At 39.3% G+C, this 18505-nt stretch overlaps 1 protein-coding gene across 5 annotated transcripts; it reads right to left on the minus strand.

The window, feature by feature from the left end:
- Nucleotides 1-85: 85 nt before the first annotated feature.
- Nucleotides 86-18129, minus strand: rhot1a (ras homolog family member T1a). 5 transcript variants are annotated; one of them, XM_041957962.1, is made up of 21 exons: nucleotides 17406-18129; nucleotides 15353-15411; nucleotides 15056-15137; nucleotides 14912-14955; nucleotides 14756-14809; nucleotides 14528-14580; nucleotides 13832-13940; nucleotides 12471-12572; nucleotides 11597-11695; nucleotides 11314-11422; nucleotides 11044-11164; nucleotides 9950-10034; nucleotides 9596-9741; nucleotides 9297-9397; nucleotides 8933-9063; nucleotides 8561-8644; nucleotides 8291-8413; nucleotides 7990-8192; nucleotides 6117-6239; nucleotides 2534-2677; nucleotides 86-1244 (listed from the first exon to the last, which is right to left on the minus strand). In XM_041957962.1, exons 1-21 carry the CDS (start codon nucleotides 17440-17442, stop codon nucleotides 1127-1129), a joined length of 2127 nt encoding a protein of 708 aa, XP_041813896.1. In that variant the 5' UTR covers nucleotides 17443-18129; the 3' UTR covers nucleotides 86-1126. The 5 variants fall into 5 exon arrangements, with proteins under 5 accessions (XP_041813896.1, XP_041813893.1, XP_041813895.1 ...); XM_041957963.1 differs by lacking the exons at nucleotides 86-1244; nucleotides 2534-2677 and adding exons at nucleotides 3621-3866; nucleotides 4836-4922; XM_041957959.1 differs by lacking the exon at nucleotides 2534-2677.
- Between the last annotated feature and the right edge of the window lie 376 nt (nucleotides 18130-18505).

The raw sequence follows: 18505 nt of genomic DNA on the forward strand, positions 1-18505 counted from the left end.
ATGTCACACATCTATTCTTGAAACAAGCACTTCTACTACTGGTGGTATCAAGGACACACAAGCACAGAGACATCATTGGGTGTAAATGTCATTTATTACAGATATTTAAAACCATTTTATTTTCCATGTTGCTGTTAAATTAGCTGTCATGTCACCCAATAACACGCATAAACAGCTGTGCCAGATATTTTTACTTGACTTTATTGTAAATGCTGGAAAAGAGAAGAATGAGAAGAAACACTTTCATAGTTTTTAAGGTGGGAGAGGTGTGCTGAATGGCTGTTAATAGCTTGCTCTACAGTGCCTCTAACTTCATAAAAATATAATGAGGGACAAAGCTCTATTTGAAAACCAGAAAATTAAAAACAGAAGCAGAAAGTCATGAGGACAGCTTTGATAATACTAAATACAAAAATACATGGAAAATGTAAATCCCTCCATCTGTTTCATGCAGTGCACTCAAAACAGACAAGAAAACAAAGAAACAGGTTAATAAATTAACACACAAAATAAACAAGTGCATGACATCCATGACCTTTCTAGTGTTAGATGAGCACTAACACCTCCTGCAGGTGTTGCTTCTGGCTTGTGATGCTGTCTACGAGTCCAATCCTAAAATTGTTGAGGAATACATACATAATATACTGCATATACACATCTATAAACAGAAGTCCCTTTGTGTCGTTTCTGTATATGGCTGCCTCTCTCTGGTCTCCAACCATCTAGCTAATAATACTGACCTGAGAAAAAAAGAGGACTGGATCAGTTGAAAACATCCAGTGACTAGTAGTGTCTGACCTGGACTAGACTAGACCAACAGATCACAGAATGTCAGCATTTACAAATTGACTGATGGACAAGTGATATTTCAAAAGTAACCCGTTCCTCTCCCCACAACATAAAAAAAACTAAACCACACTCTGTATTTTATAAAATGTACCTATGATTTTGCTCATTTGTTTCTTGCTCATGTTGTGGGAAGGAGATGAGGTGGAGTTGGGGGCTGAGGCAATGGGCCTGGTTGGTTGGTTGGTTTGTCTGCCACTTTGAGTCTTTCAGGTAGGAGGGAAGGGGCAGAGTCAACAGAGGGACCAGGGGGAGGAAGTAGCTGTCTCATGCTGTCCGATCACCGCTGCTTGAGAAGTGCTCTGTACATGGCGAAGCCCAGCACAGCACACACTGTGGCACCGACGCTCGCTCTCAGCCAGAAGGTGGAGTTCTTGAGGTCTGCCTGAGCCATGTGCCTGTGAGAGGAAGCAAGAGATGGAGGGCAGGTCAGGGGCAAAAATCACTATGAGCGCTGTGGCACTACTTCTGTTAAAACCACAGTGGGATGAGTTGCCAAATGACCAGACAAAGTCATGTGCTCTCTCTGATGGAAACTCCCTGCATCAGGACCATAAAGGACAAATATCAAGGCCCTGTGATACCATCTTGAAACAGGAACACATGCTTTCTCTTGACATTTGGTTTAGTTTTGGTTTTAGGAACAGGAAAGGAGAATAAAAGCAGTTGGTTGAAAAGAAGGAGAGGTTTTGGACCATGAGAAGGAGCTGCTCTGATTCGTGCTGGGAGGCGGATAGCTATAAAAAAAATATATATAACTAACGGTAATGGATCATTAATATTGGGTTAACACCTGCCCTACCAAACACAGATCCAGCTGATCAAAGATTGGGACACTATGCAGACTGCAATAAAAGCAAGCAATGAAAAAAGAAATGAAGGAGACAGCAAAGTGTAAAAAAAACGGAAGTCAAAGTGATTTATACTAGCTTCAACAGCAGTTTTGACCTTTAAATTAAATCCTTTCAGCAGCTGATTTAGGCTCAGCACTGACTGGCCTACAGCTAAGCCTGCAACACACACACCAGTGCCCTCATACTCAATTATGATCAGGAGAAAAGCCAGCCTAAAACACCAGTGTCACACAGGTTCCTCGTGCTCCCTTTACTGGGAAGAAAGAACGTCCTATAACTCAATCTGCCTTTAACCTTCAAGGAAGGCATTTTGAAAAATTTGCTTATTCACTTTCTGGTGGAGAGTTAGCAGAGAGGATCGCTATCACTCTTATATATGTTCATTAAATAAAACAACTGCTGGCTAGCTTAGCTTAGCACAGACTGGAGACAGGAAGACTATTTCTGGGCCCTGAGCAGCTGCCAGGCAACCAGTGGAGGTTCCAGGAAGTTATCCCTCCTAGTCAGTGAACAGTCCTTCACATACCTCACTATAAAATGTTGCTGTTCCCCCATTTCCTGGTGTTAAGCTAAGCTAACCTAACCAGGTTCATGGTGATATTGATCTTCCCCTCGAACTTGCCACCAGAACGTAATACGGAGCTGTTCCTGTATAGACTCCAGAGAGTCTCTCTGTAACGCTTCAGGATATAAATACTAACATCGGCAGTTGAAATATTGACAATCTTTTGCTGAACAGGGGTTGTTGAATATATCCAACACAGTCTCGCCCCCCCATCCACATGATTAAAATATAACATCCGTCTCTCTGTGGATGTGGTTTCTGGCTTTACCTTTCAGAGGGAATTAGCTGCTCAGCAGAGGCCTCCATAAAGATGGACCCCTCCACGTTGGAGACGGCTGAAACCTGCTGTGTCAGGTTGAAATCCTCCTCTGACAGCAGGTAGCCCCCCACAGCCTCCACCCAGCCCAGCAGCCTTCCACACATACACACACACCCAGTCACAGAGTTGCCCGGGGTGTGCTCACATATTCTCTGATACAGAAGGTAGAGCTGGGAGATACTTAATATGAAGTGGAATCTACTCTGATATCTGATTTCATCCATATCACCCAGCTCTACCCAGCCCGAAAACCACCCAAACCCTTAAAGCGCAAGCTCAACCATGACTGCATACCTGGTCAAACATCACCAAACACTTCAAACAATGACTGCGAAAAGGTACATACACACACACACACCACATACTGTACACACCACATGGCAGCCAGACTGGAAACGTTTAACTACTTTCAAAGTAAAAAAGTAAAAGTAAAATAAATGTCAGAAGATGTCATTTTCTTCTGCTTCCAGTTTCTTTGGAAACATCAATTTGTCTTCAATCAGTTTGTGTTTTTTTTCTACTGTCTCTGCTGCTGAAAATTCTTTTAAATCATTTTTAGTCATTGGATGGCAGCTTTCATATACTTGAATTTTCATTACAAATTAAACAATTGCAATAACAAATTAAAGCGAGAAATTATTAATTCACCCTGCACTGGCTTCCATTAAAGTCAAGTTTTTCAAGTGGCCTGATGCTTGTTTGTCTAGTGACCACAACACAACAACTTAATTTAACCCAGTCAATCAACCCACTTTTCTGAAATGCGTTAGGCCTTCAATGTGGTGTGTCAGCCCCTTACATACTGCCAGGGCTGGCCTGTTAAGTGTCATACTATTAATAGTGCCAACAACTCACCAGAGGTTAAACAAGCATCAACACAAAGGGTTAGTGCTGGATGCAAAACTACAGTATGTCACTCAGCCTGCGTCCATGATGACCAGAAGCCCTGCACTGTATGCCATTGTTGGGCTTTAAAAAAAAAAAAAGCAAACACACAACACACTTCTGCCCAATCCAACATCAAACCCTGCATTGTAGTTCAATAAACTTGCCCCATCTTACTCAAAACACCAAGCTGTCTTCACTGTACAGATGGACAGATGAGAATTCTTTTAACAGCTGCCAGTAGCTGGCAATATTTTGCCGAGGGCCGAGGCATGCCTTTGGTTACCCAGAGAGGGGGAAGGTGGGCCATGCAACATAACAGCAGGCAGATTAGCAGAGAGTGAAAATGTGCAAAAGGAAGAGGAACAGGGGCAGCCAAAAATATGTGACTGAACACCTACAGAGGAAAGGAGAAACACAAAGACAGAAAATTCAAGACAGGAAAAACAAGATGAAATGATGGGGTGATTGGTGCAGCACAATACAATCAATGTAAACATCAAATGAACACATTTTAATGTTAAACATCAGCCTCTTAAGTTTATCAAGTCTCAACCCACAGGAGAACAAGTGAAAAGCAGCTGTTATTTTGGTATATGTACAGGAGGGACACAAATAGTGTCTCTGCTTTTCAAAATAAAGTGTCTCCTGTAGGTGTAGACTTTACAGTTAAGAACAGAAATATGGAGACAGAGGGACTGAAAACATCACAGATAATCAATTAAGCACTCTTTGATAATTGATGAAGGTTTGTGCCATAAAGTAATTAAAAGAGAAGAATTTTAATCCTTTTATGTGAGTGAAAAGAAATCACATAGCAAACATGCACACATGCAGACTTCAGTGAGGTTTTCAGTTTGAAACACAAACCAGAGATAATGGTTGTGTTTCTCTCATTTTTCTGTGAAAATTATTTGCTTGTAGGCCAAGATTTACAGTTTGCATATCCACTGCAGGACTAGAGAGAGCAAGCATAACTCTAAGGAAAAGAGGTCATAGATCAGTTTTTAACAATTGTCAAAATTCACATCGAGGTTTGAAGTTCAACTAAACTGAAAACATTTTTTTATTTTTCAAGTGCCCTATAATTTTATTTTGTCAGCATAATTAACTTGCTGAACACATGGATCTGGTGTTTTACAGTTATTTAGAGCATTATAACATTCTATAAAACAACAGGTTTTGCAGATATATAAATACAAACAACTATCCAGAGCTATCCAAAAAACAAAAATGTAGCTATGCCTCTGAAATTCAATTAACTTCTGTGTCATGTTCATGTTACACACAGGAGTCAGTATTATGAGTAAAGTTGCACTGCACAAGCATGCATTTTTCACACTGTTTCAGACACACTGTCACCTGCCTGGCCAGCAGCCCGTGTGTTAGCTGCCACAGCATGGTCACACTTCGCTGTGTCAAACTGTACAGAGAGCAAATGGGCTGGCTGGAGCTGGAGTAGAGACCAAGACACCTAACATGACTGATGGGTTATAGGTATATGACCAAGGTAGTGAATTAAATCGCAGCTCACTTTTGATGTGGGTGTAAAGAAACATGTGGCCACATTCACAAAGTGTCTTATCTTAACACTAGGACATCTCTGAAATGGCGCTAAATGTTCTTAACTAAAAATTTCTGAGAGATTGAGAGAACTTCTAAGTTGAGGAAAAGGGTGTGGTTGATGATGCCATGGCTGACATCATGGTTTAATCATGTGTATAGTGATTGATTGACGTGTTTGTGTCAGAGAATGTGAAAATTCATCAGTAGCACCAGGAACAAATTATATTGTATAAAAAAATATCATTTTTAATAAAAAATAAACAATAAATTAAATTGTTTGTTTAAAAAGTTATCAAATTAAATAAATTAAATTAAATTAAGCCAAATCAAAAATGTAATCCTCCAACTATTCTCAGATTCAAGAGCCAGTTTTAGGGCTAAAATACTTCAAGAAATACTCTAAGATCAAAAAATTGACAGTTAGAACTGACACTCTATTTTTAGAAGTTTTACCTAACTCAGCCAGTTAGGGGCTACTTTTCAACTAAAGATGTTTTGTGAATTTGGTTCCTGGATAGATAATACATTTCTAAAGAACTGAGTTCTGATTGTAAGTTAGGAGAAATAAATTAATCACCTGAAACAATGACCTCCAGGACAGATGGGTGATGTTTTGGTAAAATACAACCAAGAATCGCTCTTTGTCAACAGGCATGAGGAACAGTTGATCAAAACAGTAAATCCTACAGGTGACATCAATGCTGCAACACAGTGGCGATAAAATGGAGAAATCTCCACCCTCAAAGTAAACACAACAGTAACTATTTTCATGTAATCCAGCATCACAAATGGAAGACTACACTATTCATTCAAACGACATGTTTTGGCACAAGGTATCATCACCATCAGTTTCATCACACTTAACATTCCCCGTTCCCTGCTGTGGATATGCAGCGTAAACCTGACCACTGGCAAGCACTGAAGGAAAGCAGAGGAGCTGTCACCATCACCAGTGTTAGAGAGCTTGGGTGCAAAAGGGGCCTCTCTGTGACCCATCCTGGAGGTCCAACCCGAGGGTAGGAGACACAGAGAGGAGGAATGGGTCTATGTTAAAACACTAGACATTATTCTACATATGAACCTGTTGAAAACGACCCTGCGGAGTTGGGCCTTAATACTGCGCAGCAGCTCCGACTTGAGGAGGTTCTGACACAGGCAATAGGTGCACCTGTTGCAGGCGCACATGCAGCGGAGACGGGCGTGGCTGCGGAAAGACACACAAAAATGCGTGTATTCACCACGATACGAAGACAACACGCACCAAACAATACACAGAGGAGGAGGAGGTGGAGGAGGAGGGGGCCAAAGCCAGGATAAAAACTTCAGCTTTGTTTTATCATTAGGCTATATCAAACGACCTGAGCAAAGAGAATAAATACTTTTCTGAGCTAAAAGCTGCACAGGTGCCATTTACCTTTACCTCCTTAACTCAAAGTAAACAAATGTGTTGACAAGGAAGCATCTACAATGAACAATGAAGTATAGAACTTAATGGAGAACAAACACAAGGAGACATAAGGAGATGAACGTTAAAGAGAAAGGAAGGGAACAGTCACAACAAGCAAAAAATTCTGAGGGTGGTAAAACAATTGCAAAATGCACAAGCTCCTTAAAATCTGTTCTAATTCTGACCACAGAAAACTTTCTGTGACCAGTTTCCCCAAACAGTAACTACAACCAGTTTATGAACATAAAGCATCAAGCCACCACTAAGAACAAAAAAATTAATTATTTTTCTAAGTCATACACTTTTACAAAAAAGTGACTTATTTTAAGCCTGAAAAGTTAGCCACCCTCACATCAGGCTAACTCAGTACTAACAGCCATGTTTCCATGGTAACAATCAGCAACAGCTGCAAACCAGTGGCACCAAATTGCAAAAAAGACAAAAAAAACATGATTCATAATTTGTGATTTGACATGTTGTGGAGCAAATAATGGACTGGACATTTTTATTCTGTTATCTCTTTTTCCCAGTTAAATGGGAAACATTTTCTACAGGAGTGAAGGGAGCTGAGCAGTCATAGTTGCGTGGTCAGCCATATTTAGTTTGAAAAAGCAAAGTAGTCCCGCCTAAGATAGTGAAGTTAGACTATTAGTGTGATCTGAGTCCTACTCAAAGTATATTTGCATAAATTAAACCGGTTTCATAAAGGTAGATGAAATTATGTAGTCATGGTAATGGTATTGCTGTATGAAAATTATTTTATACAAGACATGAGGCTTAGCTCAGTTTACACTTTGACAAATAATTAATATAATGCATGAAAACGTCAAAAAATGAAAACCTTTTATATTCAAATAAGTATCTGAGTTGACATCTTAGACAACTAGTTTTTGACTCATCTATACTCGGTTTGAGCCAGAATTCACCCTAAATCAACAGATTCATTTACTCCTTGTTAAGTATGGGCAGTCATTGGACTCAGAAGCTCGCCTCTCAGCACTTTTCTTTATATCAAAGCCTTACTTACTTATTACTTATTACATTTCCTGAAATGCAGCAGCTAAAAATGAGATTTAGTGCTAAATCTACTTATTTATTAATCTACTCTGAAATCTAATCTGATCAGAAAGTTTTGGGAAGACAGAGAAGTCAAAGGATTGACCTTGGAGAATTTCACACAACTCCAATTGACAAAGAAGGATACGAATGCATGTGCCTCTAATTTGTTTTGAGTTCTAGTTAGCAAGGTCAGGACATCATCCTCATCTACTGACTGAGTGTCTGGAGGAGTCCAAAGTTTATATGTTGCACAGTATATAAGAACATGGTGGTTTTCATACATTTTCCCATGCTGTAACCTCTGAATAGTAAGGGCAAAATGTCACTGCCTGACACATATATCCAGGAGAGCAGTAAAAGTGGAAACACACAGGAAAAGATGGGCTGCAGGACTCACGGAGGTGTAAAGGGTTAACACGATGAGACCACAAAGAGTTTTAATACTCACGGATACATGGCCATGGTCGTGAGTCTGGTGTAGATGTCTTTGTTGGGTGCGTCCGTTGTGTTGCATGTGAACGGCTGAGGTGGGTGGAGCTTGTGCTTACGACAGAACTCCTGTGGTGAGAGGCTGTAGTGCTGCCGTATTTCGTGCAGGTCCGACTTGGCAGCAATCACCACGCATGGCGTCTTACTGTCAATGAAGTATTGCTGCCAAACACAACCATTCAATGTTATTAGTTAGACTGTGGCAGAACTTAGAAGCCTTAGTGAATGTGATGGCCATTTCTCCATCTTCTGAAACATACCTTGTACACTTTGGCACAGTACTCAAAAGAGCGTGGATTGTTGATGTCATAAACCAGGCAGACCACATCACAGGCTAGGTCTGCCTCTGACAGGAAGTCAAAATCTGGCATTACCTCATGGAGCTTGTAGCAAAAGAGAGCAAGAGAAAGACAGAGTGTGCAGATGGAGGGATTAAGGTTTTGCAGAGTACTAATGCTGATACACAGTAAAATGTAGTACACCCAGATTATGTAACAGTAATCATCAGATGATGACTGAATGGTTCTTACCAGCAGGTACTTCTCCTGACCATAAACATAGGTCGTACTGATGGCATAGAAGGACTTGTGGTCCTCTCTAATCCGCCTCTGTCGCTGTGGTGGATAATAAACAAGGTCAATAAAAGACACCCATCAACACTATTGACATGTTTATAAACTGAGGGTTGTAGCACAAAGTGAGATTAATGGGTTAGTGATCAAAGAGTTTTCAGTGTCACAAAGGTAGCTCTCTTTTAACCTGCCTAGGTTGATATAAATGTAAAACATTGACCCCATGGAAGTAATCCCACGGAAAACTGAGCGTGCGTTAGCAAGACACGCTGCTAAAAGTACTGGTTTAAAGGGAGTTTAAAAGGCTTTGCAGCCATCATTTCCACTGACCTGCAGGTTCTTGCCCAGAAATGCTTGGAGGAAGCCACTCTTCCCGCTGCCCCGGGCCCCCAAGACATTGCAGCGGAAGACGCTGCGCTGGGTCTGTTTCTTCTGTAGATCAATGCGCTTGTTACGCGTCACTGAAAGAATAGGAAATGCATATTTTTTACATACATACATGAGCAGTGGCATTATGCAGTAAAATTCATGCAGTTCTTTTGTATTCAACTTAAAATAAAAAAGCAGACAAGGCAGGCACTGGTCATTGATACATTACTTTTATGCTGAACAGAAGTGTGTCTATTAGCATTTACTACTTGTTTTTGTTAATCTGCTTACAGTGCTGCTAGGCAGTTGAATTAAGTTCTCTTACCTGTAATGGCAGCTGCTTGGGACTCCTGTTCATAGATGATAGAGTAGCCCAGGTAACCTAAGTATTCCAAACTTCGCTGTACGTCTAGATATGTTGTTAACCTATGACAGGAAACACATGAGTCATGATGAGTACAATGCCATGAGAGATTTACATGAGAATGATTTTGAAAAATTGTCTGTGTGTTCTACATAATGTTGCACGTCCTACAGTAGTATGAATATATTCAGGCTGTGTAAGACTAAAATAGGATTGAATGTGCGTCTGTGTGCATATTAATAGAAATATTCCACACTCACGTCCACTGAGAGAGGTATCCCTGGTATGTTATCCATCCCTGGTCATTAGTGCAAACCGTGTTGTTGACATCCGGACCCCAGGGCATGTAGGGAAACACTTTAAACAAGTCCTTCACCTCGTCTGGCGAGAGTGCACAATCTCTGTCCTGGATTATGCCAAGTACATCGACACACAAATTTAGACATTAAAAAAAAGAAAAAGAAAACATAACAGATAAAATACATTAAAATATAACAAAAATACACAATACACACAAGTGTCATAACTATCCATCCTTAAAAATATGAACATATACAGTATATAAAAATAAAAATAAAAAGAAATTTTTAACATTAACATCTCTAATCACTCACTTTGTCATGTTTGTCAAAGACACTCTGGAGGAAGAGGTAAGCGTTGTGGTTTAGCTCTGTGGTGCAGTCTGGGGGGATCTTTATCCTGCAATTCAGGGACGGACACAAACAGGAACTGAACAGAAAGCTCTAGAGCATCGACTGAGGATCTGTGATCAACATGAGTCCATTTCAAACGAGGAAAAGGCATAAATACGACTATGATACAACCACAATTCCAAAAAAAGTTGGGATGCTGTGCAAAACACAAGTGAAATAGAATGTGATAATTTGCTCATCCTCTATACTCAATTGTAAACAGTCATAAGAAAATATACTTAATGTTTACCTCATCAATTTCATTGATTTTTGTAAATATGCTTATTCTGAATTTGATGTAGCAACATGTTTACATCTTACCACTTCCTCATCCCTATTATTTGAGCACTCTCAAAATTAATAATTTCTAACAACAATTTTGCTACAATGATATTGCCCTTATTTTGATGATCAATTAACTGGTAATTTTTCAAAGTAATTGCCAAACATTTTCTGGTTCCAACTTGTCAAATGTGAGGATTTTATTAATTTACTTGTCGACTATGACAGTAAACTTTGGGTTTTGGGCAGCTGTTTGAATCAGACAAGCAATCTGAATGCATCTCCCCCTCAGCTCTGGGAAATCATGCCACGCTTTTCTCACTATTTAATCATTATTGTCCATTTATAGACAAAACAGTTCAGTGATGAATCAATCAATCAAAATGGCCTGCAAATGATTAAATTAAGTGAATTACTAATAAATCGGTGACAGCCCTGCACATTTAGTCAAAAAAATATGTATTAGAGATGGCATATAAGTTGATGTCAAAGAGCTGCATTACGTTGAATAGCGACTGCAGTTTTAAGTTGAAGGTGCTTTATTCAACATATAACAAAAAACAAAAACAGTGCTTCATAGCATCGTGGCCATTTTTATACAACACTTGTATCATCAGACAGGACAACCTGCTTATTTAGCAAGATGAAAGTTCTGCACAGACATCTACCGCTTTCCTTTCACAGCTATACTTAAAAATAAAATAAAAAAACATAACCTTTGAGTCTGCACTTACAAGGGGAACAGGTATTCCTGTGTGAGCTCCAGGTCATCGTCATAACCAAACCTCCTAAGCACAGTCCAGGTGGTCTCGTGTCGGCCTCGCTGTATGAAGAGGGTGTGCAGGAACAGGAAGCCTGCAATAAAGATCCAATGATGGAAGAATGGATGGGTTCAGTAGTCAGCAATTGTAAACATACTGAAAAGACAAGCAGAAAAGAGGAATTGTTGAAGGGACACGAGAAAGGATAAATCATGTAGGAGGAGGCGGGAAAGAGTGTCTGACCTTTGAGTGTAAGTCCGTTGTCCTTGACTCCATCTGTCATGTTCCTCCTGACCACATTCTTTACATCCTCTAAGGCCTGAGGCGCTAGTGGTGTATTAAAACACGTCCTCTATAGATATACACAACAAGAGATACATTGATGTGTATATTCCACTACACAGCTTAATGAAGCCCGACACAGATCAGGTTCTCCAAGTTGTGCTACTGATGAAAACTTTCACAATTTTCAACTGCAGCCATGATAGTTATGTTGGCAGTGACGCTATTAAGTGGAAAACATTACCTGGAAGAAGTTGAGCTCATTGTCATTGAGGATGCCGTCGTTGTCCAGGTCAGACACTTTAAAGATTCTAGTTAAAGCCTTAATGCAAGAGGGCTTCAACTGTAATAAAGAAAAAAATAAGTAATCATTTAGGTTGGTTATGTGCACTTATACAATGCAGAAAGACATCAATCAGCAGGAATCATTGTGGTAACTAACTTTAGCAGCAACCCAATTTTTTCTCTCCTGATACGTTTCTGCCGGCCACTTGTGGAGCTTCTGCTTGAGTTAGGTGCCTGGTGAGCTTCAAACAACCTACTAGCCTTCAGTTTGTTTCTTTTAGTCACTGGTATTTTCTTTTACACACAGGTACCCATTTCATGTTGGAGAGTAATTGTAACCCAGACAATTACCAAGAACCAATTCTCTTTCATATTTAATGAATGTTACTAATGGTGGGTGCACTGAATTTTATGATGACATTGACAAAGAAACTATATTTAACAGCATATCAGATATATGCATTCCAGCAAATTTTACAGAATGACCATTTGAAACTTTTGCAATTGGTGTAATGCTGTCTGACATGACACAGAAAGAAAAGCACAGGCGTACACAATAACATTAATGATGGCTGAAGTACATTTAGCTGCCTCAGTTTCAGGGTCCCGGTGTAGGCCTTTTTCAAAGCAGATATTTTGAATTGTCATGGCAGGAAAAGCACAGGTTTAACTGATAACATTTATGATGACTTTGTTCTATTTAAGTTTCCCAGTAAGTAGAGCAGAGGCATCAGCATGCAGAACACCACAGCCCCAACACCTGCACACCAAAATGTAACACAGACATCACTCATTCATACACCTTGTTGTTGTTGTACCTACGTAGACCTCACCTCTTTCTCTTCTGGGCAGTACAGGGGTCCTGTCGGGTGGAGAACAGCCTTCTGGGCGTAGTAAAAGAGTTCAGAAATGTTCTTCAGGTTTTTGGCAGAGCACTGAGGAAACACAGGGCACGCATGTGTGTGAGAGTGCACTGAGCAAGGGCAATTCTGGAGCCTTTAACCTTTACATTCACTGAAGTCCAGTACTTAAATTCAATTTTGAGGTAATTTACTTAAGCATTGTAATTCTATGCTACTTGTAATTCTATGCTAATATGGTATTTCTAACTACATGTATTGAGCAGCTGTAGTTACAAGTTAACTTGCAGATTAAAGCATATAACATACTTTGCATTGTTAGAAATTAAACCATCCAACAGACTCTAAAATCAGTAAAATTAACTCCAAAATGCATCTTACATGTTACTGCATGAATGATAATAATCCTAAAATTATCTATATATATATATATATATAAATTATCTATCTATCTATCTATCTATCTATCTATCTATCTATATAATATATATAAATTATCTATCTATCTATCTATCTATCTATATATATATATATTATATATATATATATTATATATATATATTATATTATATATATATACACACACACACATACATGTATGTATGTATGTATATACATATATATACACACACATGCTGCTGTTTTTGCTTAAAAAAAGATCTTAATACTTCTTTTGCCACTGTCAAAGAAAAACAGGAAACCAACAGCAAACCATGAAGGTAAGTGACTTAGAGAAGCAGGACATACAGGTCAACACTGATTGAACACTGAGTCAGCAGTAAAACATGCTTCACATGTCTATCATGACTCTAACTCTCACCAGCTGTGTGACTGTGCTCCAACTGTTCACTCTGTACGTGTCTTCTCTCACGTCCTCATCATCTCCGTATTTTAACCTTGTAACTAATCCGCCTGAGGAGGGCATGACTGAGCTGTCTCATGCGACAGAGGGAAATTTGAATTTAACAGTAATGCAGGCAGAGGCCAGCTTTCTCCAAGCCGCTCAACACACTCTCAGCCCATCAGTCAGCAGGCCATGGCCTTGGAGCGCAGGGTTCAGTAATATAAATCTATTAATGACTCAGTCAGGAGCTGGATGGCAGCCCAGGAGCAGCAAGGGGCCAATCTGTCCTGCAGACAGCCATCCTCACTCGGAAGAGTCCCAGCTAGTATTAGATTTCATATTTCACTTGCCAATTCTTCACTCTCAAGTACTTCATCAAAGTTTACTTCTGGGACCTCCAAACAGCCCTGCCTCAATGGATCCAAAGTCTGTGTGAGTGTGTGTGTGTTGTGTGCGTGTGTGTGAGAGAGAGAGAGTATCGATCCCTTACCTCTACACAGGTCTCGATATCCTGGTATTGATTCATGATTGGCAGGATGGTCTCCATGCTGCTGTGTTCCACCAGGTCCGACTTGTTCCCCACAAGGATTAAGGGTACCCTGCAATAAAACCTTTCATTACTACATTATAGAGATGCAACAATTAGTCTATTTATCTTTTAAGCCATGTTTCAAGCAAAAATGTAAAAATTCTCTGGTTGCGACCTCTGTAAAGTGAGGGTTTGCTGAGTTTTCTCTGATTCAAATCAACATAAACTGGATATCTTTGGGTTTTGGACTGTTGGTTGGACAAAACAAGACATTTGATGACGTCAACAAGAACTCTGGTTAAATATGATGAGCGCTATTTTCTGGCATTTTATAGCTGAAGCAGAAAATCGATTGAGAAAATGGTCTGCTGATGATTCGCTGATGAAAATATTTATTAGTTGCAGACGTACTACAGCATGTTCTCATAATACCACAGATTAGCTTCATCACCTTCATGTCAATTTCAGGTAAATGCATCAAATAAATTCACATTCATTTGTGTGATTTACAATAATTCTCAAAGGCAGAAATGGACTTATGATTTTATATTTCTTAGTTTGCCATGGCTAATTACCTCCCACCAACACCAACCTGGCTGACACAAGGGAGACAAACATATACACAAACACACATGTATTTCAGTAACAGGAACACACCTGCTATCCTTGTCTATCCTGTCATTTATGAGGGGGATCCAGTGGCTCGTCACCTAGTGGCATACAGCACAACATCAAACACTTTAGTCAGGCAGACATTCATGCCAAACACAAATTAATTTTCTCAGAATCGAATGATAATCATATGCAGCATCCTGTTTGAAATTGCAGACATACTGCAGTTGTGTATTTGATGAACTGCACTGAGCAGACCAAAAACATGCTCACCTTTTCAATTGACTTCTTGTTGTTGACTGAGTAAACTATGCAGATAACATTTGCCTGTAAAGACAAATAGCAATATCAACTTGTGACGCACACAGGAAATACATGGGGTACAGACATTGCAAGACCAGATGAGGGTAAAAATGATGTTAAACCAACCTTTGAGATTTCTTGGTACAGCTGCTCGTCTGACTGTTCAGCCTCTAAAGGTGTCAAAAAGGCACATCAGTACAGTGTTTACATGTTATAAAGCCTTACTGTTACCAAATCAACCTATTCCAATTAGTATGGAGTAGGGATTACCTGAGTAGTCCACAATGTGTGTCGGCACCCTCTCTGGGGTGACATCAGCTGGGATGGTGATTTCCTCTGCTCGGAGAGGAACCTGGAAGACAGCAGACAATGATCCATATTTTTGACAACAAGGAAGCCTCAATAAATATTACATATGTCCTATCACCTTATACCCTCAAGATCCTCACATATCCCAACAACTGTCAGCCAAATCTACAGTTCATCGTCAAGGTACATGGTCAGGAGGCAATTGTATTAGCTACCATGATCTACCATAGCTATCATCTGACTGGTGCTGATACATACCTCATCAGGAAACTCTTCACTGACCAGAGACATTATCAGTGATGTCTTCCCCACCTTGGCTGTATGGGCAAAGGAAAAATACTTTTTATTACAATCTGACAATGGGTCATTAACTCATTGGAATGTGTTGAATGAGTGTTATTGAGCGGTCTGGTTAATATATTAAGTGACAGGGCACAGATAAGCGTAGCTGAAGAGGTTTAAGAGCTGCAGTCAAGAGTCATAGTTCTCAACTGAGCACTCCAGTACAGACCAAAGCCATAATAGTAGGTGGAATATGGGCTGAAATTACGCCTATGATAGACAGATGGGCCAAAGAGCTGCACTGTTATTAAAGAATGACTTAGACATGTTCTTAATATATTAATATTTCAGTGATATATATATATCCCTATGTTACTTCTACTACTACTACTACTACTACTACTATTACAGTTGGTTTCCATCAAATATTCAAATATTATTCAATTCTATGTATATTTACAGATAAACATTTTAACAGCCACAATTTATAAGGTCTTTTGTATTGGAGGATTGTTTGTTGCAGGACTTAAATTATTAGATGATTATTAGAGTAATATCCCATTATTTTGGTAATCAATTGCTTAAGCCATTTATCAAGCAGAAATGCCAAATAATTGCTGTTTCCACCTTATGAAATGAATAATTTGCTGCTTATCTTGGTCTTACATTATTGTTAATTGGGTGTCTATGTCTGTTGGTTGCCCAAGACCGGCAATTTGAACTCTTTGGTCTCTGGGAAGTTGTGATGGTCTCCTTTGACTATTTAACCACATTTTAGGGACCAAGCATTAAAGAATGAATCATTAATGAAAACAATCCTTTTTTGCAGCCTTAGTCTGCAGTACCTCCAACCCCTCAGTGTCTTAACAGTCTATCTATGAACCCCACATACTGTAATTTCATGACTCTGAAGTAGGCACGAAGCATTTTGGCTGCACTTTGATCAAGAAGTCAGTACCAACAAGTCCACCCTGCAAAATAACATTTGAAATATAAATAGTACTGACAACACACATGCTTTAAAGAGAACAGATAGACCAGGTGAAACACAGTTAGGGGAGGATGGTATCAGTGGCCTTTTTGGCTTAATTTTGCCCTCACGCCAGGTCCCTGGAAAAGTTCTCGTAAACACAAACCCATGATTTTGCCTAATATACACCCTGTGCCACCTAGAGGTGAAACAATGAGTTTATTATCAACTATTTTCAAAACTGAATGATCACTTACATCTCTCAATTAAGAGGATTTGATGCGTTTCCTTGAGAAATGTGATAGCTAACTATTTATTTGGGGGTTTTGGACTGTTTGTTGGGCCAAACAAGTGATTTGAAGACATCACATTAGGCCTTCCCATTTCTTTTTTTTCTCCAAACAATCATGGAGATGAACCGATATTTAAAATAATGCATTTGTTTCAGACCTAGTTCCTATGATGCTTTTATAAAATAAACTTTGCTGTTTCACTAGTCTTTTGTTTTCTGTTGATTTTTGTTTGGATTCCAGTTCATATCAGGTATCCTAGTACAATGTAATCCAATCCAATGCAACGGGCCTGTAATAAACACCTCCTTTATAACGCTTATCATATTTAGCTTTTCTCGTAAACCATTTGGCCATTTGCACCTGGGGGAATTGTTATGTCGTACTATTCAAACTACAGATGTTGCAGCATCGTCCTCACATTAAGTCTGGTTATGAAAAGTAGTGTGCTGAGTATCAAGCCATGGCAGTACGTGGAAATACTAGTGAGATAGCTATCATGCACCATGTGATAGTTAATTGGCTATCTATGCCAGATAGAAACCAAAACCATAGATGTTTGTTGTACTCATACACTTTATGTAATTTACAATCACTGTGCATGATTCGTATACAGCATGGAATAAACCAACCAAACCCTCACTGCACACATAACTACTGCTAGTTTGTAAGATTCACTGAGTGCATCTGCTAGCTGTAGCCTATAGCACTAGCATTTTAGCTAATCAAGAACAGAACCGCTTAGGGATTAAAAACACCTGCTACTTACGTTCCCCTACAAGCAGTATCCTCACGTCCTTCCTCATGTTTAGCTTGCTTCCTTCTACAGAAAGGACTGTCTTTATTGTTTCATGTAGTACTTTGGTTGCCCTCCTCCTCCGGCAGTTTACCTAACGTCAGGCCTGCGCAGTGAAGTCCTGCCGCTGTCAAACTCTCGGCGCCTTTGTAGGACAAAACGGACAGACAGTTTTCTGTGCTCCTTCGTCTTTTATTCACGCTTCTTCTCAACTTGCGACTTATCAGCTCAGCAGGAATGCAATTTACAAAGTAGTCCGTGGCACATTTCTCTGCAATTTCATGTTAATCACAGTCTTTTCGGCGGGTGCATAGCATTTCGCAGGGGTTGTTCCATGAGCATGCCCGACCTCCAGTACCCGGCAACTACAGCAAGCCGTGCAGGACAAACTTGACAGCAAATTTTGAAACGCGTTATGCTGTTCTCTGGCGCCAAAGACATGAACTGCATTCACGTCACGGTTGAACTTTTCAAAACCAAGGACGATTCTTGAAAAAACATTGTTTTGTTATACATGATGTTAGTAGTTTGTTTGATTTGATCAGATTTTTTATTTTTTGTCTTTGCATGTCGGGCTCTAAATTGAATTGAATCTGGCTTGCTTGTTTTTCTTTAATTTGTTGTATGTTTAATTTGTTATTCCTGTGAATAAGTGTGTCAAATAAGATCTAATCTAATCAAGTAACTTTGTATATATTTACTATTTCATTCTAAAAAGGAGAAAGTTAAATAAATTCAAGAAAAATCATTTAACATGTCCTTAACAATGTTGATCAAACATACAGTTTTAGATCAAAAAGAGAGAATAAAATACTGGTGTAAAGAAGTGAAAATATCCCCTAAATTTGGATCTTTTTGAATTTACTATGCATAACATCAGCATAACTAGCAATCTTATTTAGAGTCACAGAGCAGTGAAAATTTCTGTTCATAATAATAAACATATCCATCATGGTTGCATCAAAGTTCTTGACATTATTACAGTAACACAGTCATGACTTATCAAGTTCCATTTGTAGTAGAATTCATAAATGCCGCAGAGGTCAAGCAAGCTAAACATGACATGTCACAAC

Source organism: Chelmon rostratus, chromosome 17, assembly GCF_017976325.1.
Source record: "Chelmon rostratus isolate fCheRos1 chromosome 17, fCheRos1.pri, whole genome shotgun sequence".
Lineage (NCBI taxonomy): Eukaryota > Metazoa > Chordata > Actinopteri > Chaetodontiformes > Chaetodontidae > Chelmon > Chelmon rostratus.

Excerpts from the sequence above, each read along its gene's own strand:
- rhot1a (XM_041957962.1), bottom strand. The coding sequence starts at position 17,442 with ATGAGGAAGGACGTGAGGATACTGCTTGTAGGGGAAC. Across the intron at positions 15,412-17,405 it reads GATACTGCTTGTAGGGGAAC|CCAAGGTGGGGAAGACATCA; the intron begins GTAAGTAGCAGG and ends TTGCCCATACAG. Across the intron at positions 9,742-9,949 it reads TCTTTGACAAACATGACAAA|GACAGAGATTGTGCACTCTC; the intron begins GTGAGTGATTAG and ends GGCATAATCCAG.